This window comes from Gnatocerus cornutus, chromosome 8 (assembly GCF_029298725.1).
Source record: "Gnatocerus cornutus isolate USDA-ARS CGAHR chromosome 8, icGnaCorn1.1, whole genome shotgun sequence".
Taxonomy (NCBI): Eukaryota; Metazoa; Arthropoda; class Insecta; order Coleoptera; family Tenebrionidae; genus Gnatocerus; species Gnatocerus cornutus.
Window position 1 is genome coordinate 10,071,712 of NC_142240.1, and position 26,858 is coordinate 10,098,569.

The following is a 26,858-nucleotide window of genomic DNA, read 5'->3' on the forward strand; positions in this document are numbered from 1 at the left end:
TGACCTAAAAGCCAACAGCGGAAGCATGACCCTAACTCAAATTCGACCACTTCCTTCATTTTTTCTTTATTCTTGCCGCACCTCTAATAAAATTTTATTGTCCATTAATACACAGATGCCACGCATGTGGTCATTGTTACGCAATTCGCGATTTCTGCCCACACCACAAGTTTTTGGCGAAGAAGGGCGTCGTCTTCGTGTGGGCTGAGGTTGTAGACCTTTGATGATGGACAAGTTAGAGTCGAAAACATTGTCAACGCGCTACTGGACGATTTATCTCGTTTTACATCAGTTTTTGATTGCGTGGTGCGTGATTAATGTCACATGCTGTATACATTCGAAATGAGAACAAGACAGGAAATTAAAAAAAAAAAAACGAAATCTTGACGAGGACAAAAATGTGGCAGACCTTGACCCTGCCCTGGCGGCGTGGGGGCAGGTGTCACAACGATAAGATATGCTAAATCAGAGGCTCGAAAATGGCGTCAACAGTGCTAAGGAAAAATTAGAATGGGTGCTATTGTCGTTTATTTATTGCTTTGATCAATAAAACTAGCTAAATAATTAAGAGCCCGACAACAAACAAGCGAGATAATAAAATAAAATTTGCCATTTTTTGCACGCCTTGTTAATCGTTGAATAACAATCAACACTTCTTGCAAAATTTTCCACGGGCGTCGCCCATCACACTCCCAATTTCTTCCTGTTCTGATGCATCAAAATTAATAACACCTGGATATTATCTTGAATTTATTCCAGTCGTCGGCTGTATCATCTCGTAATCTCATGTTTGGCTTGATGAATAGTTAAGAGCATAAACGACTCAGTGTACGCAGACGTGGTCGTATCTTGAGTTAAGAAATCCACATCGTTTTATCAGATTTAATTATGCAATTCGGCACGGAAATTTATGGCTCAATTAAGAGATATTTCCAGGTCTCGTGATCAGCAGTGGCGTGCAAGTGGAGCATCTTTGTGTCCATAAGTGACTAACGGCCACATTCATCTATGTTACGTTTCTGAGAAAGTCTATAAAGCCCCTATTGTATCAAGGGTAAAATTCAGTCTCTTTTAAGGACATACAATGACGTCCTTTTTTCACCTTGCACCTTGCAGGTAGCGAAACCGCGCCACTCCTCCAAACCGGGCCAGAAATATCTTCTTGTTTATGTGTTTAATGTTTGCATTAACACTTGACACTTGGCGAGGATTCGCCAACATCAGACGGTCTTTAACCCCGATACAACCCTTGTTTATTCAATCAGCGCAGTAACCTAAAATCTCTTGGAAATAGACTGTGGAACCGTTTTATCGGCTATTACCTCGCTTGCAAGAACAGGTGTTTTACGGTTTGGTGCTTGTCTACTCCGTTACCCTACTATTAACTGCATTTTTTTGTCTAGATGCACATGTGGGATTGACATCCCCCAACCACTGGTTTATGTTACGGATTTATGATGCGTTCCAGAGATTACAAAGAAAAAATGCATAGAGGGGGGCAAGAGTCAGGGAACCCGAACACGATTTAATTTTTCGTATTTCTCTTCCTTTTCTCTTTATGGTACTGAAATAATTCTCCTAAAAAAGCCAAAGTGGCGATGATCCATCCAACCATCAAAACGTAAAAAGGTCCTTCCAATCTCTTGAAACTAAGAACTTTAGAACCCACCAAACTCGCCGGTTCTTTCATTTTATGACTCTTGGACTCAATATGCTGAATCAACCCGGCTGACTTCAATTGGGTTATAGCTCGATTTATCTGTGGTACCATTGGGTACCCTTTCACGAAATAAAACACCACGTAGAAATACAAAAGGTGGTCATCAACCAAGTGGACTCCCTTTTGGTACGACTGGTTTATTCTCCACTTTATACTGCGTTCGGCCCAGCAACCAACAAGATTCCTGTGGTAGATGGTACGATTTAGACAGAAAGTACCAAGAGGACAAGTTATTATCTCTTTTTTTGATGTTAAAGTAGACCAGTTAGGATCGCGCTGGAGAATGTGCATCACGTCGTCTGTTAAACCCACATCCAAGTTGGATCTTACAATTTCTTGGAAAGACTCGAGTTGGTACCCTAGAAAATTACCAAAGAAGACGTTGATTAAGTTGCTATTGAAGACAATGTTAAAAATCATGCAGAGGTATATCCAGAAGATGAAGAGTATTCTCATTTCGAGTTTCAGAGGAGTCTTTTTTAAATTCTCACCAACTAAAAGTCGGAAAGTGGTAACATACGTGAACTTGCTAAACAACTGGGAGGGTTCTTTACTCATCTCACTTGTCTTCTGGAAAATTTTAGCCACAACCATCGTAAGAACAAACAGAATAACCCAAAAATTCATCTCAAACGTTTTAATGATTCTCATCCAATGAACCATCGGAAGAGCCTGAGGTACCACCCAAACCAACTTATCTTGCAAATGGTTAGTAGTGAAGTCAAAATCTTGGTACTGACTCGAGCCAATGGTACGAAAACCACCCATGGTCATATCGACCCGACGTTGTTGTAACAGTCCAAAAGAATTGGAGTAACTCCCGTTTTCCTTGAGACCGAAACTGAAACTACGGTCGATGACGTACCGAATTTTAAATTTCAAGATTCTTTGGATGAGAGCCAAAATTTCGGTTTCTAGACCTGAAAGTTTGAAGGAACATTCCACGAAAGGAACCACGCATTTGGTTAATATAGTGATGGTGGTGTTGCGCCAAAACTTCGGCAACACAGCTCGATCTTGAGAAGATGTCGTTTCTGGATTGGCGGCATTTTCGTACTTGTAGGGGTTGTACGATAATGCTGACGAATTTGTGACGATTGTTGCGTTTATTACGTGGTATTTTCCTAGAATTGCGAAAATGTTGACAGGGTCACAGTTTGTTAGGACCCAAAATTTGGCCCGTGGGTTGAATGAGTCCAACTCAGACCATGACTGTAGTGTTGTTTCCACTTCGCAATTTTTGATTTCCAGTAAATACGTTTCTGGTTTTTGTGGGTGCGAAAAGGTTCTGTAGTTTTTTGCATCACCGTGTATGATAATTACAGGGTGTTGCATGATCTCAGTGTACTTTCTAGACAACATGGAAGTGAGGACAAGGAGATTGGAAATGTTCATTTCGTCGAGTCAACTGAAAAACTGACTAAATTTATGGGCTATTAATTTGATACTTTTTTAATAATTTCCCAAAGGTCTTATTACATCCTAATGAGTCGTGGTATATGAAGAGGTCATTAAGTGAATACTTTATCAGCGTGAATCTCGTCTTATCTGTTATCATAAAGTGTGTTTTTCTAAAATAATGACGTCGTAAATCATAATGGAAGTGGATCGATATGCTAAATGTTTTACACTGTAATTATTTCGAGTGGAGTTTCATGCAAGCTTGCTAATAAAAATTATAATAACAGGATGATTTTCTTCGTTTTTTTCGAAATTTTTTCCCCACGGACCGGTTCGAAGCCGCCAAGGTCCCTTTTTTGAAAATGTCCTTTGTGACTGAACTGGTTCTCTTTTATGGTTTCTTTTCCTAACCACCAACCTGTCTGTCGCAGCATGTAAATCAATTTTTTGCCCTGGAGGTGTCGGAAACCTATCAGAAACCAAAACAACGTCGCTGCAGCTGGTGTCAGGAAGTCTCCAGTTTCACACATGTTCTTCGTGCACCGGCTCTGTTTATTCAACAATGTTTGCATACGCATCGAGCTTTCGCCTTTACTATTTACAGACTCTGCACGGTTTTTTCGCGTGGAAACAGCGAACAGATTTAGAACAATGGAAGTAGGAACGAAATCAAATAAATATATCCGGGTTGCACCGGTTTGGTATCTCATGTTTGGAGGCTAATTAAAGAAAAGGCCACGAGAGTCTTTTTGGTCTAGGTGCAGTTTTTATGGTTCATTGTGGGGAAGTTTTCTGAAGAATCAATAATTATTCATAATCACTTCCAAAGCCATTGAAAGCGCCTCCACAAATCATTGTAACGTTTCCAACGGTGAAAAGACTTTACACAATGCGTCGCACAAAGCCCCACTTTCTGTAAAATGTAAACTTGGATGCCTTCCCATTGACCTGCATCGATATTTCTCCGATTCCGCCGCCAAACTCCCGCTACAACGGCAAAAAGTCCCAAAAAAAATCTTACCTTCGCCCACCCCTCATCATTTCAGGTATAATTCGAACTGTCTAAATCTTTTGTAGAGTTCGATTTGTGCGTATTTGTCACCCTGCACCCTACTGGGGTCGTACCCTCTGTTATTTTTAAGGGGTGTGGAAGCCGGTTTGAGAAAGCGAAACTGGAACCCTCGATTCATTAAACGCCCAACATTTAAATGCAATCCTAACCTGTGACTACGCCACACCTGTTGGGTTCTTCCAGCCACAGGTGCGCTATGAAATCTCACATTCCGAGACGTAATCAAGATACGAGCAATTAAAACCAAGACAAACAAAGGAAAGGGTTGAAAGGACGCATCAGAAGAGATGAAGCGCGATAATTCGAGTGCAGCGACAATGCAACCGAGAGGTTAATATTTTCAGCTTCGGCTAAATCACTTAGCTTGATGAGATGCTCTGAAAGCCTGTTTTAAATTAAAAGTCAACTGTAGCCACATGTGACTGTAATATTTTTGTCGAGACGGTTGGTATTATGTTACGGCGTCATCACTGGGAAAGGGTTTTTGCACGTAATTAGCGGGATTTTCACAAAAAGACGAACAACTCGCTGCAGGCTAGAAAAATTGGAATTGTAATGAATAAAAAACTTTTTTGGCTAATTAAAAATACTATATTTTTGGTTCTCTAGCCTGCAGGTGCGGGTCGAGAGTCCCCGAATCCCTCTTAATTCCTTTTTTAGGGCGGCTCCCTGGTTATCTACCCTTATTTCCACCCCCTGGCCAGCAGCCGTCCAGATGTGTGTAACCTGCAAAGACAAGCCACACTTGCCATGCATCCCCCTTAAAAAACCCTTTGTGAATCCCGATCTCCCCTTTTCCAGTCCCTCGGTCATCGGGGACGCATCCATTATTCTTTTGTTAAGTGACGCAACATGAAAATTAGATCATTTTCTGAGTCGTGGCCGCAACCGCAAACAAAAACAAAGTCATAGGTACAGAAATAGCCCGGAGTGAGTCTTCGACGATAACGTTGAAGATGCCGGAAGTGGATGACATTCCGACGGTTTGGATTATTTTAAGAAATTTCGACGTGGAGAGAACACAATGTAGGTTCCCTCCACATTACATAACAATAAATCGACGATGAAACTGGTTCCGATGAAAGAAGACACAGGCGGCTGCTGAAGAAGAAGACGACGCAATGTGCAGTTTCTTAAGAAGTCTTGGCTATTGTCGAGCGTGGGAAAGACGTTTCGGGCTTTCTTCCGTATGCAATAAGATTTTTGATATGAAAAGTAGGGGACGGTGCTGGAGTTTACACTTTTGACCTCCATTCTTCTATTGAAAAAATTCAGAAAAGGTGCAGTTGAAAGAAAGAATCTTATCTTGAAATGCAATTTCAGACAAGAATGTGGGAACTGACTTTTAAATCGGAGTTTTTACATGCTCGTGGAAAATCTAGGAGACGATGCCGTTTTATACTTTTAACCTGCATTTTCTTCGAGGAAACGACGCACCGGATGTGTATAGAAGCCGTTGTTTGCGGAACAAATATCGCGTTTATCGATAGTCGAGAAGTCGTCGCTTTGGGATAAATAAAGAACAGTAACAAGGAAAATTTGTAATGCAATTTCGAAAAAGTGATCGACTTAGATTCGTTCCATCCAAAAAACTCTAATTACCCCTCGCTCGCTACTAACTTCTCACAGGAAGTCACTTTACACTGAGTGAACTCGAGCACATCGGAAGCACTTCCTGAAGTCATCAGATTGAAACGGATGTCTAATATGTCGTATTTTTCGTCTCGATAATCGCTCATAACTGCGAAGAAGAAATCATGGGATATCCGCCCGGCAGCCATTCCATCGAATTTTTCAAAACTGGAATTCAAATAGCCAATTACCGTTTCCGCTTGAAATTATTTTAATTGGCTCCGATCGAACATCCTCACCTGAAAAAACCAATCCGGGATACTTAACCAGAACTGGTTGGCTAATTGGCGACACCATGTCATAATTACTTTCATGTCAATATACCTACAACAGCATTTAACTTTTTTTGTGGTAATCACAGTTTAAAAACACGTCAAGCATAAGTGCCTGGAATGACTGGCCGTATCTCCCTGTTTCGAACCGATAAAACCACCATCATCAGTGACCATTTTCCGATAGTTCCGCGAACGATCAGCACGTGGTTGTTATGTGGTCGGATAATACCGCTCTCTTGGGATGATGATGAGAACAGCTATGACCTGGAGTATGTGGCCTTGAAGATCAACGACTTCCGGAAAGTAGCCGCGCCTCTCAAGCGATTTACGACGACCGATCGAAGATCGAACACGTTTGTGCCATGGGAACCTTGACATTTACCAGGGGAAGACGTCAAATGACAATTTTTAAGTGTGGTTCCAAAAAGCCGGAATTTGTTGCGTCAATCCGAGAAGAACCGAAACCTTCTGGGAAAAGAACTTGACAGGAAATTTTTCAATAACAGCTTTTTATACTCCAAGATTTTAATGCAAAATCGTTTCTGTTTTTCCCCATTTTAATTCGAGGAAAATGATGGCGTTTTTATTTCACTGTTAACGATCGTAAAAATTACAGAAAATTATACACTTAATCTAATGATAATTTTACGACTTATTCGCATCATTACTCTGCAATGATTTATTTTAAAAGCGCTACGGTTTTTAGAGCAAATTTAATCACAAGTTTGGGGTAATTTTTCGAAATTTGGAATAAATTAGCCTGTAAAAGTAGCCTGTAAATGTCATTTAACAGGGGTGTTAAAACCCCTAAATAACAATACTGGCAATGTGAAAAACATTTAAAATAAATGAAAAAATAGTCCGCATTGGTGAACGGTAATTCCAGCATGTGTCATTTTCCCCTCATCAGTCTGAAATAGCCATTTCCGTTCTGATTATAGTCTTTCAAAGTTGCCACTTGGCGTCTTTAATTACACCTTCAAACGAAATCAGAAAATTAGCATCCTCACTTTTAGTTTTTTTGTAAAATCACGTCAATAAACCGGTTTATCAACAGCCAGGAAAAGCATCCAAAGGATTTTTTCCAACAATTAGAATCAAGAATCGACCACATTTACGATGTGGTTTGCGTCACCACTTATCTAACACCTCCCACTAACAAACCACGTTACGTCTGTTATTTTTTCTTCAACTGAAATCCTGTTATTTGTATTTCTTGTTGGGTTATTATACGTTCTATTTGCAAATCGATTAACATAACGCGCATAAGAGACACCTTGAAATCGTACATTTTTAACGCTAAAAACGACTCGCTAACTTCACTCCGGCTTCCTTCCTTCCGGTACCGGAAATGGAACGGCGGCCATTTCTTTCCGTTTCCGCCGGATTCCCGATTCTGACGTCATCGCAGGGGATCGATGGGGCTATAGGGTACATTAAACAGGGAGCAGGATTTTTCTTGGGTCCATTAACACGGCGCTAATCATTCCTGCAAATATCCAGCACCTTGACTCAATTAGCGTTGAAACCGGATGCCCTCTGCTTGTCCTGCTACAACGCATTCAGCGAACCAGGAAGCGTGCAATATGTGGGCACTTCGCCGGCATTTCCGCGTCGGGGCCACTAGGTGAAGTTGACACCGTAAGCTCACTTGTTGCACTCCTCCACGGTGGCCCCCAGTAGGCGTTCAATCGGAGAAATCCTTACGTAAGCCCCGTGCAATATCGGTCGCTGAGTGTTCACGTAACAAGAAATCACATCCGTGTCGACGATTCGCCACACGAGCAGAGTTTCAGCAATTTTCGGAAAGTTACAAAGCAAATGTTGACACAGTTTTTTCGGGGTGGACGTCGAAAGGATTGCTCAGGTTTTTGGCGTAAGAGAACTCATCGGAATCTGTAACAAAAGAGGGTGCGGCTTTTGTCAAATTTCTCAAAAATTGCGAGGTGTTATTAGTACTTATTGGAATCCGTTAATTTTGAAAATTCATATCTAATCTGAATCTATATATAGATTACAAGAGATTTAAAGTGGCAAAATATTGATAGATTGCTACGAATACGAGGAATCCAGGATACAGAGAATTTTAATAATTTGCTTTGGAGTATTTGGAGAATCAAATATTTTAAAGTAGAATATCCAAAGGATTAAAAAAATACAACCGCAAATGCAGTTTTGCATTTGGGCAGTTTTTCACCCGCAATTTTGGACACTGACCAAAAATTTCGGATTTCTAGACCCAAATCTATTTCTGTTTTTATAATTGGAACACTCAGAGCTCTTTAGCTTTATATTCAAATCGAATCAATTAAAAACAAACTTTCCGAGTTGAACTCTTGGACAAAGATTGAAATCTGCATGGTAAACGGCAACTGTCGCCCAAAAGCACTCGAATTTACACCTTTGTGTCCAATTACGGTATCGCATTCGACCCAAATCCGGCTCAGTACCGCAACCTGGCAAATATTTTCAACAATAATTAATTCGAAGTATCAACAGGTATAAACGGTACCTCTTCCACAATCAAAGAAAATTTTGACCTCAACCTTCCCTAAATCCTCCAGAAAATCCGCACAGACGCATATTCCCAAAGTTCAGTGTCCTCCCGATATTTGTAGCCTGCACCACAGAATGCACTCGGTTATTTTAGATGACCCGCATTTTACCGAATTCCTGGCATTCAATCCTGTCGCGATTTTTCCCGGGGCGCAGCCGGAAATGGCACTGGCCGGAAATGACACTTGGGTCAAAGGTCGTTTAGTTTTAGACGGTTTAGACATTTACATGACAATGTGGCGTTTGTGGCTAACGAGACCATCCGGTGCGATAGCACCTAACGCACTTGCTTAAAAAATTTAAAAAGACTTTGATAAGGAGTCGGGGCAGGTCTTGACGTTTCCGGGGCTGTTCTCCGGAGTTATTAAATCACGGACTGGTTTCCGGTTCCGACAGAGAGAACCGCCGGTGGCAACATGGCCGCTACTGTTTACGTCAATTTGTAAATAAAAACGATAAATCTTGTAATTTACAGTGATAACCTTTGACATTCGAGGATATCCGGGCGGGGACGGCGTTTGATAACCTACAGTGATGTCGCAGAGTGAACAGATTCCACGGTTCCAAGAACGCAGACAAAATATGCAAAGCGAAAATGTGGGAAAATCAACTAAAATACTAAAGGCTGAAAAGCAAGCATTGCATAATGTGCAAACAGTCTTCTATTGCATAAAGTATTCGGTTTACACCTCAGGTGATTAAATTTGGAAAAAACCCGCCATGTTGGCCGCCATCTTGTTCCGCGAAATTCGAACACCCCCAAATCGATACCACCATTTTTCCGTCCGGTTTCTTTGCGTAAGTGGCGAGGAAGTCGCTCTGAATACTCAACAAACCGTATTCGTCGGGCCTCGATTACTGTATCCGTTTCCGCGTTGATTTTTCGTGTTCGTCACGGCCTCGTGCTTTCTCACATAAATATTTAGAGGAAGGGGCGCTTGGTGCACTTTCAAGGTCGCGACGTTTCGGGTTGCGTGTCCGAAGAAGACAACAATGCCGGTGCAGCTGCTCTCTGTAATGCGATCTGATGGAAAAATTGACCGAGAAGTGAATTGTGACATTCCACGAGGACTAGTCATAAAAAAGTTGAAATCAGACACTGCAGCTTTGCTTTGTCTGAGAGGTCACAAAGGGACGATAGTAAAGGGGTCAAAAATTTGGCGATGTCTCCAAGAGGTCGAAAAAATCAGTTGGGTCCTGCGTGGCTGGCAGCTTCTGACCCCAAAACGTCGCTCGTTGGACCAAAATGGCCCAAAAATGGCACGGGAGCCGCTTTCTCCGCTTACCCAAGTCGCTTATACAACGAAACGTGACACTGTCTCGGCAATTGCATCGTTTCTTACACAACTCAACATTGTGAAAATTCCCGAAAACACGATTCGTGAGAAGTTGAGCCGACCTGGAAACGGGAAAGGTCACCTTATTCCAAGATGGCGGCTATTTAAACTTCCGCATATTGTTTGGTAAAACAGACATCCCTGATTCTGTAATGAGTTATGATTTTTAATGGCATTGTTTGACATTGAAATTGTACGAATCTTATGTAACACTAAAACAACCGAAAATTGGACTTCATGAATTGCAAAAACACTGATAAAGAAAAATCTTGTTTAAGTTGGTTTTATCAACAATGAGAGTGATAAAACGATAAATTTTATGGACTATCGTGATTAAGGAAGAGGTACAGTAGCAGGACGAAATTTCCATTGCCAGCGGCTAGTTGAAAGAGTGCTAAATGCCTCATACTTTCGGCTATTTTTGACATTCCAACAAAGCCTCTTTGTGCACACCGCTAACACCAGGGGGTCTCTTCTTAATTAATTTAATCTTATTACTCTCCCAAATAAGGAGGATTTGCATTTTAAACCGTGGCCTTTAACTCGAAAAGTCCGCAATGTTCCTTCCTAGAAACCAAGTTTTCCCAAATTTCAGGTCGCAGGCAAACATAACCCAAAAACCTCAAGTGCTCAAATATTTTCAACATTTTTATAGCACGGAAGAGTCATGATTTATCACGTTGATTAGTTCGACAAGACAACAAAAATGAGCCAAGATTTCGGAATCAAAACATTTGCTAACCTCGACAAAATTGCAACATTACTATTTCCATTTACTCGAACAGGATGTGATTACCGTAATTTTACTCATAAATGTAAATTTTCCTTTCGAAGAAGGAAGATTGATATTTGCTGTTAATTCTGTTACGTGTTACGTTAATAAAATTTAATTCCAAGACAAAGCAGTAAACGTCAATGATAAAGTAAACATGGATAAGAACACGAGAAATGTGTGGACAATTAATGTTAATTAAACCTTTTTTTAATGCGTGAAACGGAAACACAACCTACGAAAAATTGCAGACTGGTTTTGGCCTTGCTGAAGCTCGTCAAGGCTGCTCATTTCGGTAAATGATTCCGGGAAAAGGCGGGAAATTGAGAGAAAAACAAGACAGGACCGCAATGAAATCATAAATTACGGTCAGAACCAAATTATGACAATTAGACATACTCAATTGGAAGTTCAGCGAAAGTAACTTGAATTGATTCCAAATAATTAGGGCAAATTAGGCATAGTTTCGAATTAAATTAGATTAAATTAGACGAATTGGTTGCATCGAACCAACTTCTGACTAAAATAGGTCAGGTTTATTAGGTTATAATTATTATATAATTAGGTAGGCAAATTTTAACAAATTTTGGATTTTAAGAGCACTATTTGTCTAAAATACGTGGATACAATATAAGATAAGCTTAAACAAGATCCTTTTGAACTAGAATGGAATAAATTGGGAAAAATTTTACCAAAAGGAACCCAGTTGAACCCAATTTATTTAATACAAATACATGGTTAAATCGATTTGGGTTAAATTGAACTAAATGCTATCGACTGGGACTTGTTTTGAGTTAAATTGAACTGGATTGACTTGAACCCAATTGGAATAATTATTATGGCTCACTTTATAAAAGAACGAACTGGATGGACTAAACTGACCAGTGTAAATAATTTATTTAAAATCCTGGAAATTCCGGCACAAATTTTTGTGATAAGAAAACTCTACGTAACTAACCACAAAAATCACACAGTTCTAGCTACTGAGTTATTGTGCAAATTTATTTATATTTTCACTCTGACATCATCCATTTCTTCTTACCTTTTGCATAACAATAACGCAAGTAATTTTCGCTCATGCCCAAAGATAGCACTTCCATCTACAGGAGTTTAAGTCTCAAAAATCCATTTCAGACCAACCATAATTGAGTCTGTTACTGTTAATTTTGAGATGAACAAAGAAGTCAAAGCAGGTTAAGTAGCTTTACGACCGCAAAATTGAAGGACGTGTTCATCAAGTTCTGTCAAAATTGATGTACGATGGACTATAAGCGGTGTAAGAATGCTAATATTGGTCATTATAGTGAGAAAGTTAAGTCATATCCGGTTCTAAATTCTTCGGAGTTCAGGTCAAAGTTGGAATGATTCAAAGAGGATTTAGTTCTTTTAAAACTCTCTGACCACAACGATATTTTAATTACCCTACTGGAATTGAAGTGGATAATCCTGGGTCCCTAGTTCAAAGTACCGCTCTATTAACCCATAATCTCCACTTCTGAACCATCTGTCCTTCACATTTACCTGTAATCGCAAAAAACAATGACGCACATCCACAGATAAATATTTACAAAGTCCGTCGACAGGAAATTTGTGTTCTTAACTCGATAATGAATTATTAGATATCGCTTATCACGATTAATTATCGCAAGGAAGCAAATTGGGCTTCTGACGCTGACATCACTCATATTATTGCCTCTGAATCATTCCCAACAAAGGAAGGAAGTGTAAGTGGAATAAGTCACTCTTGAAACGTTGCCAAGAAATCCGCTGGTTCTGTTTCAACCTCAGAAGTGGGATTTTTTCGCATGTGTGTACTGTCTATAATAAAAACACGCCATCAACGGATACATTTGGCATGTCCGGCCACAGTCTTCGCATTCCTTGGTTGACGTCACCGCAGACTCATTCCGCCTTTTTTGGCTTTTGCGAAGCAACACTCGCAGGAGATTTTTAACAATCGAAATATTCGACCCCCTATCTAGAATTATTGATTGCCAATTTCCGATAACAGATAAAAGCGTTTTTAATGATCGAGTTCCTGTATGGGAGTCACGTAATCACAAAATTCCGTTCTATCAAAATATCTTTCGAGTGGGTTATCTCCATGCTCTGTTTTGGTTGGAGATTATTTTCTGCAATTATGTCACTATGTGCAGATCTTATCGAACTTTTAGGTGTTTACATGGAAAAACAGACAGAACCGGGCTCCACTCACAAACAGCCCACTCAAATCGCATTTATTTGGGCACAGTTTGGATTCAATTTCAAATAAATTGACACCAATTATCGTACATCAAGGGTGACTCTGGAATTCCTGTCATGCACTATTTTGCCGCTTTGTTTTCATAGTGAATATAACTTCAGAAGAACCTCGATTATCCGGACCTCTTTTATCCGGATGCTCGATTATCCGGATCACCGATCAAAAAAAACACGTGGGTAAGGGTTTTCTGTTATCGTTTCAGATTACTTCTCTCACGCCAATAAAAAATGCGTGCCAAATAGTTTCTTTGTATAGTGTGAATTCGAGACTTGGCCGTCATTAAGAAGAAAAATTCTACCTGTCAAACAACAGTTATAAAGTAATAAAAAAACTTCTATAATAACATATTTGTATTTACATGTTTAACTTGTATAATAATCCAAGTTTTGCATTATTTTTTGGGTTATTATCGATTATGACCTCTGCAACAATTAGTCCGGATAATCAAGGTTCTACTGTCTATTAAAAATGATTTAAAATGTCACTACGTTAACGGCGTTTTAGATGCGATTTTGTGTCCAAGTTTTTGTTTTGTACCATAACTAGAACAGCTTTTTTCAAAACTAATTTGGATTTATGATTGAAGATAACTACTATAAACGTCATTTGAAAACAATCTAAAACCTACATTTGTAATAAGCGCCAATTTTTTTTAACATTTCGTAGCTTTGATGCTGGAAAACTTTATATGTCTGATTCAATTAATTACTGAAGTTCACTTTTTCTCTTATGTATTCAAAATTTAGTTAGCTCTAATGCAATCCACTTTATAGATTTTATCAAATTTAGAAATTTAGTCCAAGTTTAATAAAAGTATTGCAAATTTAGTCTAATTTCACCCAAAATTCAGACAATTAACTTTATAAACCTGACCAGTTTAGTCACATTTTTTTGAACTAAATTTAATTTAAATAATTTCATTGCAATAACCTGGTCCAAATAAGAGAAAAAGTGGAGCTTATAAAAGCCTTTTTATTTCCCATGGATGAATTGCGAGCAAAAATTTTTCAGTAGCAGACAAAATTTTATTTTTGGCTCATATTTTATCTTGGAATTATTTTTAACCCGATTAGCTCGTTGATATTATTTTATGACCATCATAAAGTGTTAAAACATCGAAAAAATGATGTTATTACTGATACTATTAATTTACAATGAAATTTATTCCATAATTTTATTGCCCATTGATGGGTATTTGTTTAAGTTATGTAAATTCGAGCTATTGATTATCATAATTTGTAATTTCAATTGGTTTTGGAACTAGAAGTTCCTGATTTAAATACATATGCGGGTAAACTGCCAAGAAGATTGAACCAATCAATTTGTCATAATGTTTTGGTGGTTGTGATGAATTTAAAGAAACAAAAGCTTGACAAAAACGATCGTGAATTGATTATATTTGTGGCTTCCGCTCAATTCGATATTCGTGGCAGGTTATTGGTGACAGATGCATCAATCTCAGACGTGAGTTCACGTTTCCATCGGCGATGCGAGTGTGAATGTTGAGGGAATAAAAACAAAGAGGAAGGTTGAAAAACTGGTCATACATTCATAAAAAAGACAGCAAAAAGCAAGGTAAAACAACAGAAAGTTGATAAGAATTGTATTGGATTAGCGTCTTGAAAGTGGCGTCGTCGGCGTCGCCTTGTTCAACAGGTGTCCGGACGCCTCGCAACATCCCAAATAAGTCTCCAAGTTGGTCACCCTTTCTTCTCCGCCTTACACAATCCATTTTGTAACAATTGACCTATTACGTTATCCCCGATTGATTTCCTAGTTGTTCCACTTGGCTGCCTCATTCCTCATCCTGTATTATTCTTCCCTCCAACCACCTGTCTCAAAAAATCGCCCGCATCATCGCTCCTGACAAAGTACAGATTTAGTTAGGAGGAAGTCTGCGCCCGATCCTCTGCCCCTTGCGCCCCCCAACTGTAGATCCGGTCCGAAGCGGCAACAGCGCACGTCGCCCCCACTCCACCTCGTACTCCCGCATACTCCAGCCAGTCCAAACAGTTCCCAAAACAGTAGTGGTAAGGTGGCGGTCGAGTTTACAACGTCACAGTTACTGCTATCAAGTGCGCCGAGAAAAAACAACGAAACTTGGAGGCGGTTTTCGGTGTAGTGTTCGTGAATTGTGAATGTGCCGTTTTGGATAACTCCACCAAAGGTAAAGAGTGCTGTGCTGGTTTTTAGCACTTGTTTTGGTTTATCGGGGGTGGCTACCTGTCGCACGTGTCTTCACCTGTTGCTCGTGTGTGATAAGTAAAGTTGCGGAATTACGCGAAGGAGTACGGTCTTGAGTCGGTTCCCAGAAATTCGTGTAGGCGAGAGGAATTTCCGGTGCACCAGAGGCGTGCGGTTTTTAGGGATCAAAATCACGAAATTCGTTCATCACTAAAATTATCTGTTTTGGAGATTATGAGATTTATAGGCGCCACCTGTCAATCCAAGACCGGAAGTCGTTAAGAATACTTTAAAAAAATATGACGTCACTGTTATCAATCACGATGTTCAGGTGTTTGTTACGTCATAGTTCCTGGGAATTTATGTGCGCAACGATTTATTCTTCTTCTTCGTTTCGTAATCTTAAAAAGCGATCAAAATGGGGTAAATGAGGCAAGACCAATTAAACGCTTGTGTAATGCAGGAATATGAGAATGTAGATGTAGAATTTTGAGCAACAGTTGCGATTGCGGAAGTCGTGTCTTTCCATTTCTCTTTATTCTCGCCGCTCGGCATTGACACATTTCTTCCTGGTAATATTTCACCGCGTCGACAAAAACCACTCAAAGGTCGGAAGCCTAAAACCTACATCAGTTTCCGTTCTTTTTGTCTTGTAGGCTTCACCTGAAGGTCGCTAGGCTGCATGTCTTTATCGCATTGTTACTTCAGCTTTATTTTAAAAGCCGGATAATGCGAAATGTAAATAGCTTGAAAAAACACACTCTTAACCTTGAAATAACTTCCGCGAGCGTCAGAGCCCCACGTATACAGTCGGCTCCGCTCTATCATTAGTCCGCGTATTTTTAAATTGCATGCAAAAACCACTTCCTACTCGTTTAAAAACTCGTTAATTTCGCAACTCATTTTCTTCCAGATCGATATGAAATTGGTGCCGGGCCCTCTGCCGCCGATACCCACCAGTAGCGCAATGGACCGTTTGGCCTTACCTTTACCCTTCAGCGCGGATTCTCTCTTATGGCGCTACCCTGCTTTGGGATTCTCCATCGGCCAAGCACAACACCCCCCTTCTTCGCCGCTCTTGGACTACAAGAGTCAACTTCCATCAAGTCTGGTTTCGGACCCCAGAGTTTGGAACCGCGAAGATGTGGGCACGTTCCTCAGGTGGGCAGAACGCGAGTTCGATCTGCAGCCCCTCGACATGGAAATGTTCCAAATGAATGGTAAAACTTTTCAACTTTGCATTGTGTTTAGTTTCATGTTTTTTTTTCGTAGGTAAGGCAATCTGCCTCCTCACTCGCACCGACTTGTCAGAGCGCGCCCCCGGCTCCGGTGATGTCCTCTACAATGTCCTCCAAATTTTGGTCCGCGAAGCCAACAACCTCCAACGAATGTTGCCGTCCAGTCCCGTCACCCCCACATCTCGCCACCCATATCCACTCTCACCTCATTCGCATCCTGCCACCCCCAACTGGAATATCCTCACGCAAAGCAACGATCCTTTCCATCCGCACGCCGCCTCTCTCGCGGCTCATCTGATGGCACAGAGCAACTCGGTGACATTAAGTCCGGCTCCTTCTGTAGACAGCCAAGCGGGAAGCCCACAACACGCCGATAACCCTCAGACATTCGGGCATTCCATTTTCAGCGCTGGAGGCAGCAATGGAAGCAATCCTTCGGATTCAGACGAAGATGGTTACGAGAAGAACGGGCAAAGCGGGAGCCCTCCCAATACTCCGAGCGCGTATTCAGTCGCACCACAGCTGCCACACATGGCTCCCAGGAGCCCCAAGGAGGTTGCGAACAGTCCCGGAGTTTTCAAAGCCGTGGGTCGGGAATTCTTCCCCAACGAGTCTCCAGAGCCCAATACGAGTAAGTTACACTTTATAATTTTAAAAGTTGGATTTAATTATTTTATTCGTCTAGATGGCCGCTTGCTGTGGGACTTTCTTCAGCAGCTCCTGAATGACCCAGCGCAGCGTTACACCAAATACATCGCCTGGAAGAACCGCGACACTGGTGTCTTCAAAATCGTGGATCCTCCCGGTTTGGCAAAGTTGTGGGGTATCCAGAAGAACCACCTTTCTATGAATTACGACAAGATGTCTCGGGCTCTCCGGTATTACTACAGGGTCAACATTTTGCGGAAAGTGCAGGGAGAAAGACATTGCTACCAGTACGTCTCTTTTATTCTTCGTTTTTCGATGGACTAAATGTTATTTTTTACAGATTCTTGCGTAATCCCACAGAATTGAAAAACATCAAGAACATTTCCCTTTTGCGTCAGATGTCACCCACGAACGTGAAGCCCCCAGTTCAGATCGTGCCAAGCGTGACCATCAAACCCGAGCCCTTAGAAGCGGAAAATGACGGGAATAGGGTTGATTATGATGATAAACCCACAGATTTAAGTATATCAATGGAAGGGCCGACGGATTTGAGCAGCAGTAGCAGGCACGTGACGAATATAATCTGTTCGCCGGATCCGCCAATTCCGCCCCAGCATCACTAGCGTTAGTGGACCTTATGTGCATTATTAGTGACTTTATTGGTGCCAATATTTATGAGACTTGTGCAAATAGTGATTATAAAGATGTGTAAATAGTTAATTTTTTTAAAGATTTATTAAGAATAGCGGTTTTTAAAGTGACGCTTTAAGAACCGACTTTTATAAAACGCATGTGCCAAAATAAATAAATTATTTTTTCATTTGGTCATGAGGGAAGTTACGTGACTGCTAAAGGCAGCTTTTTGAGTGATCCTCATTTGATGACAATAATTGGATAAACAATGTACAAAGAGATGGACTGGAAGTAAATTTTCAATTTTGGGTACATACACCACATTCCAATTTTTGTGGCATTTGCCTTTTTTGTTTTAAAGAAAAAACTTTTTTTTCTCAATAAATTTGCTTTTGGGGATTGAACTGTTTCCAGTTCTGTTTCTGTGATCTCTTAATATTTGACTCAATTCTTTGTGTGATGTTAAAAAGAATGTATAATGCTTTATGTATATTCAGATTCTGTACATATTTTATTGCATATTCAGAGAGATAGGTTTGTAAGGGTTGATAACCTAATGGCTTTATTTTTAAAATGTGAATCGAATTTTGTGTCAATTGGTATATTGTTCCCATGTTGATTAGTTAATGTAAATATCATTTAGAAACCCTCAATTGCAATGCTGTCTTAATATGTTTTGTATGAGAATTTATTGTTGATATGACAAGTTTGAAATATACCTTTACAACGGCCCCCACGTCTTTTTTTTAACAAATTGTAGTCTTTTTTTTAACAAATTTTAAAATACACTGAATAAAACGCCACGCCGTGTACGGTAAAACCGTCAATTTTGTTAATTGTGAATTTAAATAAAATTAGGGACATTTTTTACGATTTCGGAATATTTTTTTAAAGCCCTTCTGCGCCTTAAACATAGTCAACCAACAATAACACTTTTGACATTCCGGCGCACGTTTGACGAATTGAGGTTATTTCCGCGCACGTTTGACGGATTGAGGTTATTTTCGCGCGTCAGTTTTATTTTATAACTCGTGAAAATGTTTCCGCTGCAGGTAATTATTGATGACAATTGAAACTCGGCAATAATTACTCAATTTTTCAGTCACGAACTGTCTTTCCACTGATGCGTCTTTTAAATCAACCGAAAATTATTCGTCATGCCTCTCATAGCCCTGAACAAGAGCCTTCGCGTGTTGAAAAAAGTAAGTTTTTCAAACTGTTTTCAGATTGTACATCCGCTTTTTGTAGGTATTAACAGTGTGCAGTTATTGGGCCGAGTTGGTGCAGATCCCCAGAAAAAAGGTACAGATGAGCATCCCATCGCGACGTTTTCTTTAGCTACTCATACCAATTATCGATACGAGTCAGGACAGTTTTTACAACGTACAGAGTGGCATCGTGTTATATGTTTTAAGCCTGGGCTAAGAGAAACCATTTTGAATTATTTGAAAAAGGGGCAAAGGGTACACGTGACTGGGCGCATCACTTATGGGGAAATTAAAGGGGAAGATGGTACCAAAAAGTCGACGACGGCCATTGCTGCTGATGACGTGATTTTTTTCCAAAATACCAACTAGGATCATTGAGACTGCTTAATTGATAGATCTGTATAAATTTCTCAACATTTTTATAAAATAGAAAAAATAACGTTGTTTTTTGACCTTAACCTTGAGCTATCTTCTCTTTGGGGGACTCTCCAAAATTTCGCCTTTCCGCGTGTGAATGTTCACCAAATTCTCACTACTCGTAGCGTTGATTTCCACAAGTTGTTCTATGACTACACTTCTTACTTCCCTAGGCAGTTTTTCTTGAGCCTGCTGAAAAAAACTGCGAACGCTCCTTGTAATTTCACCGAAGTTTTTCATGTCTGTGATGTGCTGACGTAACCACAGAGACAAGTTGTTTTTAACTTTGAAATGGGCGAAGCGTGAATCCAATAAAATTATGGCCCCATAATCATTTTTGTGTCTTATAACCCGACCGATTGCTTGGTTGACGGCTCTGGTGGCTTCCAAACCGTACCAATCATCGCCTCGCAAGTACTAAAAAAAAACGATGAAGTACATTGATTGGATGAAGTAAAACTAACTTCTTTGTCTTTGGAGTGTCTGAAATTTAAATACTGCTTCTTCAGGATAATTTTCGGGTCTTTGAGCGGTGGATATGGCAGTCCTGTGATGAAAACCGCTCGTCCGTTGATATCGGCGAAATCCAACCCTTCGGAGATTTTTCCGCGACAAACTCCCATGAAAATCGCTCCCTTGAAACTCGGGTCTTGGATTTTGGCGTAGTAGTCCAACATTGCGGTTTGGAAAGCCATCTTATCCTTCGGCTCCACATAAACGGGCTGCAAAAGCTCAATTATTCTGTTTTTTTGTTTCATCATCAGTTATTACTTTAGTTCTGTTGATAGAGTCCCAAGTCCCATTATGTTGCCACATTTCTATCGTTTTTTCCATAATTATGTAAGACGGGAAAAAAATGAGGACCCCATCCGGGATTATACGAATCAAATTAGAAATTACGAGCCCCAAAGACTGGACGTATTTCGGGTTGTTACGATTTTTAAAATTGCTGTTGAGGAGTTCCATGTCCGGGCCTTTACTGAGGATTTTTACGCAGACTTGGTTGCTTTGAACGATATGAGGGTTTTCAATACGGACACCCACATCTAGTTCTAGCTCGGAAATTAGGGGCTGCAGTGGGGCCAAAGTCCCGCTGGTTAAAATAACGCAACGAACTTCATGGTCCATCAACATGTTCATCCTGTAATCCCAAAACTAGTAATTGGGATAAAATTCCGAGGTAGTTACCCAAATCCCGGGCAAAAGCACCAGAAATTCAGTATGCGACACTTTTCTTTGAGCTTCTGTGAAAACTGTGTGAACCGGAAATTCGAGAATTCCTCTCCTTCGTCTTCGAATTGAACCTGTAATTTCTTCATAACGCCGGTTGTTATCAACTTGAAATTTTACCTTGAATGACTCTTTGACTTTCTGTCTAAACTCAGGTCCTGTTTTATAGAAAACTATGTGCAACAGATTGACTAGAAGTTGTAAATTGTAGCCACTCTTTTGCAGAAGTTTGGTGGAGGTCAAGAAATCCTCAACGGTCTCCAGAAGATCGATCACCCCATGAAAATTGCTATCAATGATCTGAAACGGGAATATTATCTAAGAAAATTGTTCTACCATTCTCACCTTCGCTTTGTCTAACATAGAGAAGATGTAATCCCCGTCAAAAACAGTTCCTTCTAGAGCGAGTGGTGACAATACCACTCCATCAATCTGTCTTTTAAATTCCATGAGCATTTCAGTTAATTGCTGCAGTTTGTGGGAGGTAAAATTAACGTCTTCAACATCGAGCTGTCTTCCGCTTCTTAGCAAATCAAAAACTGCAGAAATATCGTCGATTGCATTTTGAATGTCGGTCGTTTTTAATTGCACGGAAACTGCCTCTTCACAGACTTTTTCAATGTTATGCGCTTCATCAAAAATGATGATGTTGTTATAAAAAACGTCTCCCATTGACTTGTTCATTTTGGGGTCCAACAGGTAATTGTAAGGCATAAAAATTACGTCAGCATCACTTCTAAGTTCTCGGGCCATGTAATAGGGGCAAAAAGTGCGTTCCCTGCCTAAACGAACAATGTCTTCTATGTCTACAATGTGTGTGCTACACAACAGTGGATTCTTTTTTTCTCTTTCTACTTTGTTGTAATACGCGCACTGATTTTTCTTGACTTTCGCTCTACATATGTTTACCTGGATAAGAATTATTAGCTTTATTTTAATTATTGGGTACATACTTTGCTTCCTGAATTTTTCTCCTGGAGTACTTCCTCATCAATGCACATTTGCTCTCTAGATCCCAAGACACAAGCTTTCATGTGATTGTAAGCTGTTCTTTTCATCTCCTGCATCGCCTGATGTAACTGCGTGTGAGTCCTTGAAGAGTAAATAATTTTTGGGGCTGTCAAAAGAGGCTCGCGCTGTTCATCAACATTTTTGTTAAAGAATTCAGGGGTTAGTTGTTTCGCACATTGTTTTTTCCTGTCGTCAAGCCATGCGAGAGACGCACAGAGTAGCGAAAGGGTCTTTCCCGTTCCTGTGGGAGACTCCAGAATTCCGTTTTTTGGGCTATCAATGCATTCTATTACTTTGTTCATGTAGTTTTTCTGGATGTCGTAAGGAGGGAACGGGAATTGTACATGGATGTCTCTTATTGTCACGTTGGCCATGGTCAGGAGTTTCAGGGGGGCTACTTGTAAAAAATTACATTTCTACTAGAGGAGGAAAAAATTGACGAAAAATAAAAACAGTTTTAACACCCAAACCAGTACCACTCAATTTAATACAATCACGGGTTAAATAACTTCAGATAACTTGTATTTAAAACTTCTTTGATAGGTGAGGTTACTTGGAAAAGTGAAAGTAAGGTTATGGTAGAAAAATGTCGTAATTTAGGGTCATTTCGCCAAAGTTTACACTGGAGGCAAGAGGTCGCGAGCGAATTTCTAATCTTCTTTGAGGCTCAAGAGATAAAATAAATGTTCTAATTTACTTTTTGAACGGTGGCGACATGGGCAAAAAATGTGGAAAATTGGTAGAGGGGCTGTTATAAAAAAAGTTATTATTATTCATAAATTATTACTATTCTAGTTGCATACTATCACAATATTTTTGAAATTCGACTTGATGGCATTTCGAGAGGTAAGGTGTTATTCCTCTGATCAAATATCGCAAGTGGTACCTACTCAAAAATATCTCATTTAACGACTTCTTGAGTTCTTCTAGATCATCATTGTTTTTATATGCCGACATAGCGGCAACCAACCTGTCGAAAATATCGGCATTCAGTGCTTTTTTCGCCTAAAACAAACCAAATAGTGTTACATGTTAATTCTCCTCTAGTACTACCATAGCTATGTAATCATTAATCGCCGAATTCAAAGAAGTCGTCGTGTCCCGATTCGCTACAACACTAATCTTCGTTTTCTTTGGAGTATTCGTTAAATCTTCTGGTTTTCTTTTATGGATTTTCACCAAGCCCTCGCTCGACGAAGGCAGGGAAACAGAACTGGTGCTAAAATCAAAATTACCACCTTTCTTGGGGTTCAGCGGTGGAGTATTTTCATCCTTGATTTGGCGTTTTACGGGAATTTTTGTCGTCGCGTTATCAAAAAACACTTTTAGCCCCCGCATCGCAACGCCAAAGTTCTGTTGAACTTGAATGTGTTTTTGTAACCATTTAGACAAATTGTGTTGGATTGTGGCGTTTGCGAATCTGCTATCAAGAAGGATGATGGCGCCATAATCATTTTTGTGTCTTATAACCCGACCGATGGCTTGGTTTATAGCGCGTGTTGCTTCAAGGCGGTACCAATCATCGCCTCTCAGGTACTAAAACGCAAGATTTTTTATTGTTTTTGGTTTGAAACTCCTTACTTCTCTATCTTTGGCGTTGCAAACGTCAAGATAACGCTTCTTCAGTATGATCTTCGGGTCTTTTAACGGTGGATACGGTAAGCCTACGATAAACACAGCCCGTCCGTTCATGTCAGCGAAATCCAAACCTTCAGAGACTTTTCCTCTGCAGACTCCCATAAAGACAGCCCCCCTGATGTTGGGGTCGTTAATTTTCGCGTAATACTCGCTCATCGCTGCGGCGAAGGAAACTTTATCTTTAGGTTCCACGAAAATGGGCTGAAATCTTAGAATTATTTCTTTGTTTCATTTCTCTGCCGCTTTACTTTGGCACTGTTGATCGTGTTCCAAATTCCACAGTTTTGCCAGAATTGTTGGCACTTCAGCATTATGGGGTACGACGGGAAGAAAATAAGAACACCATGCGGGATGACCCGGATGAAATTCATGAGAACTTGCCCCAAGGATCTGAGGTATTTGGGGTTGTCTCTGTTTTGGTAATTACAGATGAGGGGTTCATTATCTGGGCCTTTTGTAAGGACTTTGACGCAGATTTGGTCGTCCTTGACGATGTGAGGGTTCTCTATACATACATCGACTTTGAGTTCGAGCTCCGAAATGAGCGGTTTTAAAGGGGCCAAAGTGCCACTGGTGAGAATCACGCAGTGGACGCCTTGTTCCATCAACATGTTCATGCTAAAAACGAAAATTAGAAATGGAGATTAGCCATCAGGGAGATTACCCGAATCCTGGGCTAAAACACCAGTAACTCAACACTCTGCATTTACTCTTTGATGTTGCTTTAGATAACCAGTCATCGTTTCCCCATTTTTTTGGTTCTTCAATAGTGAGATGCACCTGGAAACAAAGATTACCACAAACACAACGCAAAATCAACTCACTTTATAGCACTTTTGTAGTTTTTCCTTAAACTGGGGAGTCAAACTAGCAAAAACTATGGATAATAGATTTGAAAATAGTTGTAAGCCTGCGCCTTTTCGCGCGAAGGGACCTTCGTTTACTGTGGTTAAAAATTGTACAATTTTGTCTATTAAATTCTGGACTGTGAGCATGTTCCTGTCGCAGATCTACAAGAAAGTTGTAATTTTTTTTTATAAGACTCTTTAACTTACGCCGGCTTTTTCCAACAGATCAAAAATATAATTGCCTTCAAAGTACGTTCCTTCGTCAATTGAAGACTTGATTTCAATAGCATCAAGAGCTTTTTCAAAGTTCAAAAACATTTCTTTGAGAATGCAAAGCTCATCAGCGGTGAAGTCTTTCGGAATTTCTTTATCGTTAAAATCAAAAACAGCCTCCTGAGTGAGGGCTTTCATGACTGTCGTAACTTCATCAATACAAAGAGTTATATCAGTGGACTTTAATTGTATAGATGCCGATTCTTCACAAGCTTTTTCAATATTGTGACCCTCATCAAAAATCACAACATTGTCGGCCAACTCTAGACCCAAGGTTTTTCTGGTTTTAGGGTCAAGTAAATAATTATATGGGGTAAAAATTACATCCGCGTTTTGTTTCAATTCCTTTGCCATGTAATAGGGACAAAATCTGTGCTTTTGCCCCAATTTTACTAAGTCTTCTATATCTATAACGTCGAGATTCGTAATTTCTGCATCAGTTTTTTTCGTCTCGACTTTATTATAATATAAACACGATCGCTCCCTCACTTTCATTCTACATAAATGCACCTTCATTGTGTTATTTTTTTCATTGACCACTTCTTGGTGGACGCACATTTGTTCCCGAGATCCGATAACACATGCTTTGACATGATTGTAACTTGATCTTTTCAACTCCTGCATGGCTTGAGACAACTGGCTATGAGTCCGTGACGCGTAGATAATCGTAGGAGTTCCTAAAAGCCCCCTTGTGCTGGCTTCACCTCCTACTGATTTCAGTTGCTCTAGGAAACTTTCAGGGAGTGTGTGTCTCTGGGCTTGAATTTGTGCTTTCTTCACTTCTAACCACGCCAAGGAGGCGCAGAGAAGAGACAGAGTTTTTCCGGTTCCTGTGGGAGACTCAAGAACCCCATTTTTGCGATTTTGGAGACAGTCAATCACTTTTTCCATGTAATTTACCTGGATGTCGTACGGGGGAAACGGGAACGCCACGGGGATGCCTTTTATAGTTGTCACAGACATGTTGCTCGAATTCACTACAAAAAGGATTTCAAAGTTTGAGGTTAGCCCTGGGTTTCCCGCCAAGGAGCGGAGAGCAATGCTGCCAATTTGCTGCCAGCTGTCACCCTAAAATTGACGTTTCTGTCAGAGATAACTTCTTTCTGTCAATTGCCAATTGAAATTTGCCACCGATTCATTTTCCAATATCATAAAAATCATGCGATAACTCCTTTCAAACGCCAGCCACGATGGACATACCGCTTAAGCTGCTCTTTTTCTACATTTCGGCATTTATTACAGCGTGTTTTTTAGCGGTAGGTCGTCTCAATTCCTAACCTCAAAACTCATGTTTTTTGCACAGTTTGGCATTCTTTTGGTCGCAACAACTCAAGAGTACCCCGTAATCATTAGGAGCAAAAAAGAAAAGGAATTTATTGATCCCGTAACCGGAAAGGTGTCCCAATTTCCTTCAATTGATGATCCCCCTAGCAAAAAGTTGAGCGTTGTTATTCCAGCTTATAATGAAGAAGCACGACGTAATTGTTGCGACGAATTAGGAAAAAAACTATAATTTTTTTCTAGTTTCACCAATGTTGGAAGAATGCGTGGAATTCTTAGAATCTAGAGCTAGAAGTAGTGATTTTACCTATGAGATAATTATAGTTAGTGATGGTAGCACTGATAGCACTGTTAAGGTTGCAAATGATTGGAGTAAGAAGTTGGGGGCTGACAAATTAAGAGTTTTGGAATTGGAAACAAATCGCGGTAAAGGAGGGGCTGTCAGACTGGTTGGTTATCAATTAAAATAAAACTTTTTACATGGAAACTTCTAGGGGGTTCAGAGCTCGCGGGGTTCCGTAATTCTATTTGCTGATGCCGACGGGGCTAGCAAATTTGCAGATCTCGTTAAACTAGAGAAGAGCCTGACTGAAAAAATTGGAGGTAGTAGCGCCCTTCCTTACCAATTTTCTCTCAACAATGTGTTTTCAGTTGACTACCTTAAAGACGACGTAAGCGGTCTTATCGCCATAGCTGTGGGGTCTAGGGCCCACTTAGAGAAAGACTCCGTGGCAAAACGCAGTCTTTTTAGAACAATTCTAATGTATGGTTTCCATTTTTTGGTTTGGACGTTCACTGTGCGGAGCATTAAAGACACCCAATGTGGATTTAAATTGTTTACACGAGAAGCTGCGAGGATTTGTTTTGATAGTCTACACGTGGAGCGATGGTAAGGCCTCCAAACTGTAAACACTAATAAAATATCGTTTTCAAGGGCTTTTGATGTAGAGTTGTTGTACATCGCGGAAAAACTTAAAGTTCCTACAACGGAAGTTGCGATTAACTGGACTGAAATCGATGGTTCTAAACTCACACCCTTTTGGAGCTCAGTACAGATGGGCAAGGATTTAGCTCTCATTTGGGTGAGGTACTTGGTGGGAGCTTGGAAGATTAAAGATCAGAAATTTAAGTACGACTGAACTATTTTTGCGTATTTTTGTAATTTAAGGTTCAATGAAAGTGTTTCTAATTACTTAGTCTTTATTTCTTTAGTCCTTGACT

At 40.2% G+C, this 26,858-nt stretch overlaps 5 protein-coding genes across 6 annotated transcripts; 3 read left to right on the top strand and 2 right to left on the bottom strand.

The window, feature by feature from the left end:
* Window positions 1-15,039: 15,039 nt before the first annotated feature.
* aop (ETS variant transcription factor anterior open) lies at window positions 15,040-18,462 on the top strand. The gene is made up of 5 exons (XM_088043655.1): window positions 15,040-15,195; window positions 16,126-16,432; window positions 16,485-17,081; window positions 17,136-17,385; window positions 17,439-18,462. Exons 2-5 carry the CDS (start codon window positions 16,132-16,134, stop codon window positions 17,719-17,721), a joined length of 1,431 nt encoding a protein of 476 aa, XP_087899781.1. The 5' UTR covers window positions 15,040-15,195; window positions 16,126-16,131; the 3' UTR covers window positions 17,722-18,462.
* Window positions 18,463-18,674: 212 nt separating this feature from the next.
* mtSSB (mitochondrial single stranded DNA-binding protein) lies at window positions 18,675-19,378 on the top strand. Its single transcript, XM_088043674.1, has 3 exons — window positions 18,675-18,783; window positions 18,834-18,933; window positions 18,980-19,378. Exons 1-3 carry the CDS (start codon window positions 18,769-18,771, stop codon window positions 19,306-19,308), a joined length of 444 nt encoding a protein of 147 aa, XP_087899800.1. The 5' UTR covers window positions 18,675-18,768; the 3' UTR covers window positions 19,309-19,378.
* On the bottom strand, window positions 19,267-22,216 carry LOC148169665 (regulator of telomere elongation helicase 1 homolog). Its single transcript, XM_088043673.1, has 8 exons — window positions 21,540-22,216; window positions 20,932-21,495; window positions 20,707-20,886; window positions 20,545-20,660; window positions 20,128-20,497; window positions 19,821-20,078; window positions 19,393-19,773; window positions 19,267-19,336 (listed from the first exon to the last, which is right to left on the bottom strand). The coding sequence occupies exons 1-7, from the start codon at window positions 21,969-21,971 to the stop codon at window positions 19,405-19,407; spliced, it is 2,289 nt and encodes a 762-aa protein (XP_087899799.1). The 5' UTR covers window positions 21,972-22,216; the 3' UTR covers window positions 19,267-19,336; window positions 19,393-19,404.
* Window positions 22,217-22,247: 31 nt separating this feature from the next.
* LOC148169666 (regulator of telomere elongation helicase 1 homolog) lies at window positions 22,248-25,411 on the bottom strand. Its single transcript, XM_088044217.1, has 9 exons — window positions 24,291-25,411; window positions 24,060-24,245; window positions 23,900-24,015; window positions 23,484-23,853; window positions 23,179-23,436; window positions 22,651-23,133; window positions 22,385-22,602; window positions 22,295-22,345; window positions 22,248-22,263 (listed from the first exon to the last, which is right to left on the bottom strand). The coding sequence occupies exons 1-9, from the start codon at window positions 25,317-25,319 to the stop codon at window positions 22,248-22,250; spliced, it is 2,727 nt and encodes a 908-aa protein (XP_087900343.1). The 5' UTR covers window positions 25,320-25,411.
* Window positions 25,402-26,829, top strand: wol (Dolichyl-phosphate beta-glucosyltransferase wollknaeuel). 2 transcript variants are annotated; one of them, XM_088043263.1, is made up of 6 exons: window positions 25,402-25,612; window positions 25,660-25,834; window positions 25,881-26,086; window positions 26,132-26,240; window positions 26,289-26,526; window positions 26,572-26,829. In XM_088043263.1, exons 1-6 carry the CDS (start codon window positions 25,547-25,549, stop codon window positions 26,774-26,776), a joined length of 999 nt encoding a protein of 332 aa, XP_087899389.1. In that variant the 5' UTR covers window positions 25,402-25,546; the 3' UTR covers window positions 26,777-26,829. The 2 variants fall into 2 exon arrangements, with proteins under 2 accessions (XP_087899389.1, XP_087899388.1); XM_088043262.1 differs by having other exon boundaries at window positions 26,132-26,526.
* Window positions 26,830-26,858: the final 29 nt, after the last annotated feature.

Coding starts and splice junctions, on each gene's coding strand:
- aop (XM_088043655.1), top strand. CDS start 16,132: ATGAAATTGGTGCCGGGCCCTCTGCCGCCGATACCCACCAGTAGCGCA. Junction 17,082..17,135: donor GTCTCCAGAGCCCAATACGA/GTAAGTTACACT, acceptor TTATTCGTCTAG/ATGGCCGCTTGCTGTGGGAC. Junction 17,386..17,438: donor GGAGAAAGACATTGCTACCA/GTACGTCTCTTT, acceptor TATTTTTTACAG/ATTCTTGCGTAATCCCACAG.
- mtSSB (XM_088043674.1), top strand. Junction 18,934..18,979: donor GCCTTCGCGTGTTGAAAAAA/GTAAGTTTTTCA, acceptor CGCTTTTTGTAG/GTATTAACAGTGTGCAGTTA.
- LOC148169665 (XM_088043673.1), bottom strand. CDS start 21,971: ATGGCCAACGTGACAATAAGAGACATCCATGTACAATTCCCGTTCCCT. Junction 20,079..20,127: donor ACTCTATCAACAGAACTAAA/GTAATAACTGAT, acceptor GAGCTTTTGCAG/CCCGTTTATGTGGAGCCGAA. Junction 19,774..19,820: donor GACACTCCAAAGACAAAGAA/GTTAGTTTTACT, acceptor GTTTTTTTTTAG/TACTTGCGAGGCGATGATTG.
- LOC148169666 (XM_088044217.1), bottom strand. CDS start 25,319: ATGTCTGTGACAACTATAAAAGGCATCCCCGTGGCGTTCCCGTTTCCC. Junction 23,437..23,483: donor ACACGATCAACAGTGCCAAA/GTAAAGCGGCAG, acceptor CTAAGATTTCAG/CCCATTTTCGTGGAACCTAA. Junction 23,134..23,178: donor GCAACGCCAAAGATAGAGAA/GTAAGGAGTTTC, acceptor CTTGCGTTTTAG/TACCTGAGAGGCGATGATTG.
- wol (XM_088043262.1), top strand. CDS start 25,547: ATGGACATACCGCTTAAGCTGCTCTTTTTCTACATTTCGGCATTTATT. Junction 25,835..25,880: donor TTATAATGAAGAAGCACGAC/GTAATTGTTGCG, acceptor ATTTTTTTCTAG/TTTCACCAATGTTGGAAGAA. Junction 26,527..26,571: donor AGTCTACACGTGGAGCGATG/GTAAGGCCTCCA, acceptor ATCGTTTTCAAG/GGCTTTTGATGTAGAGTTGT.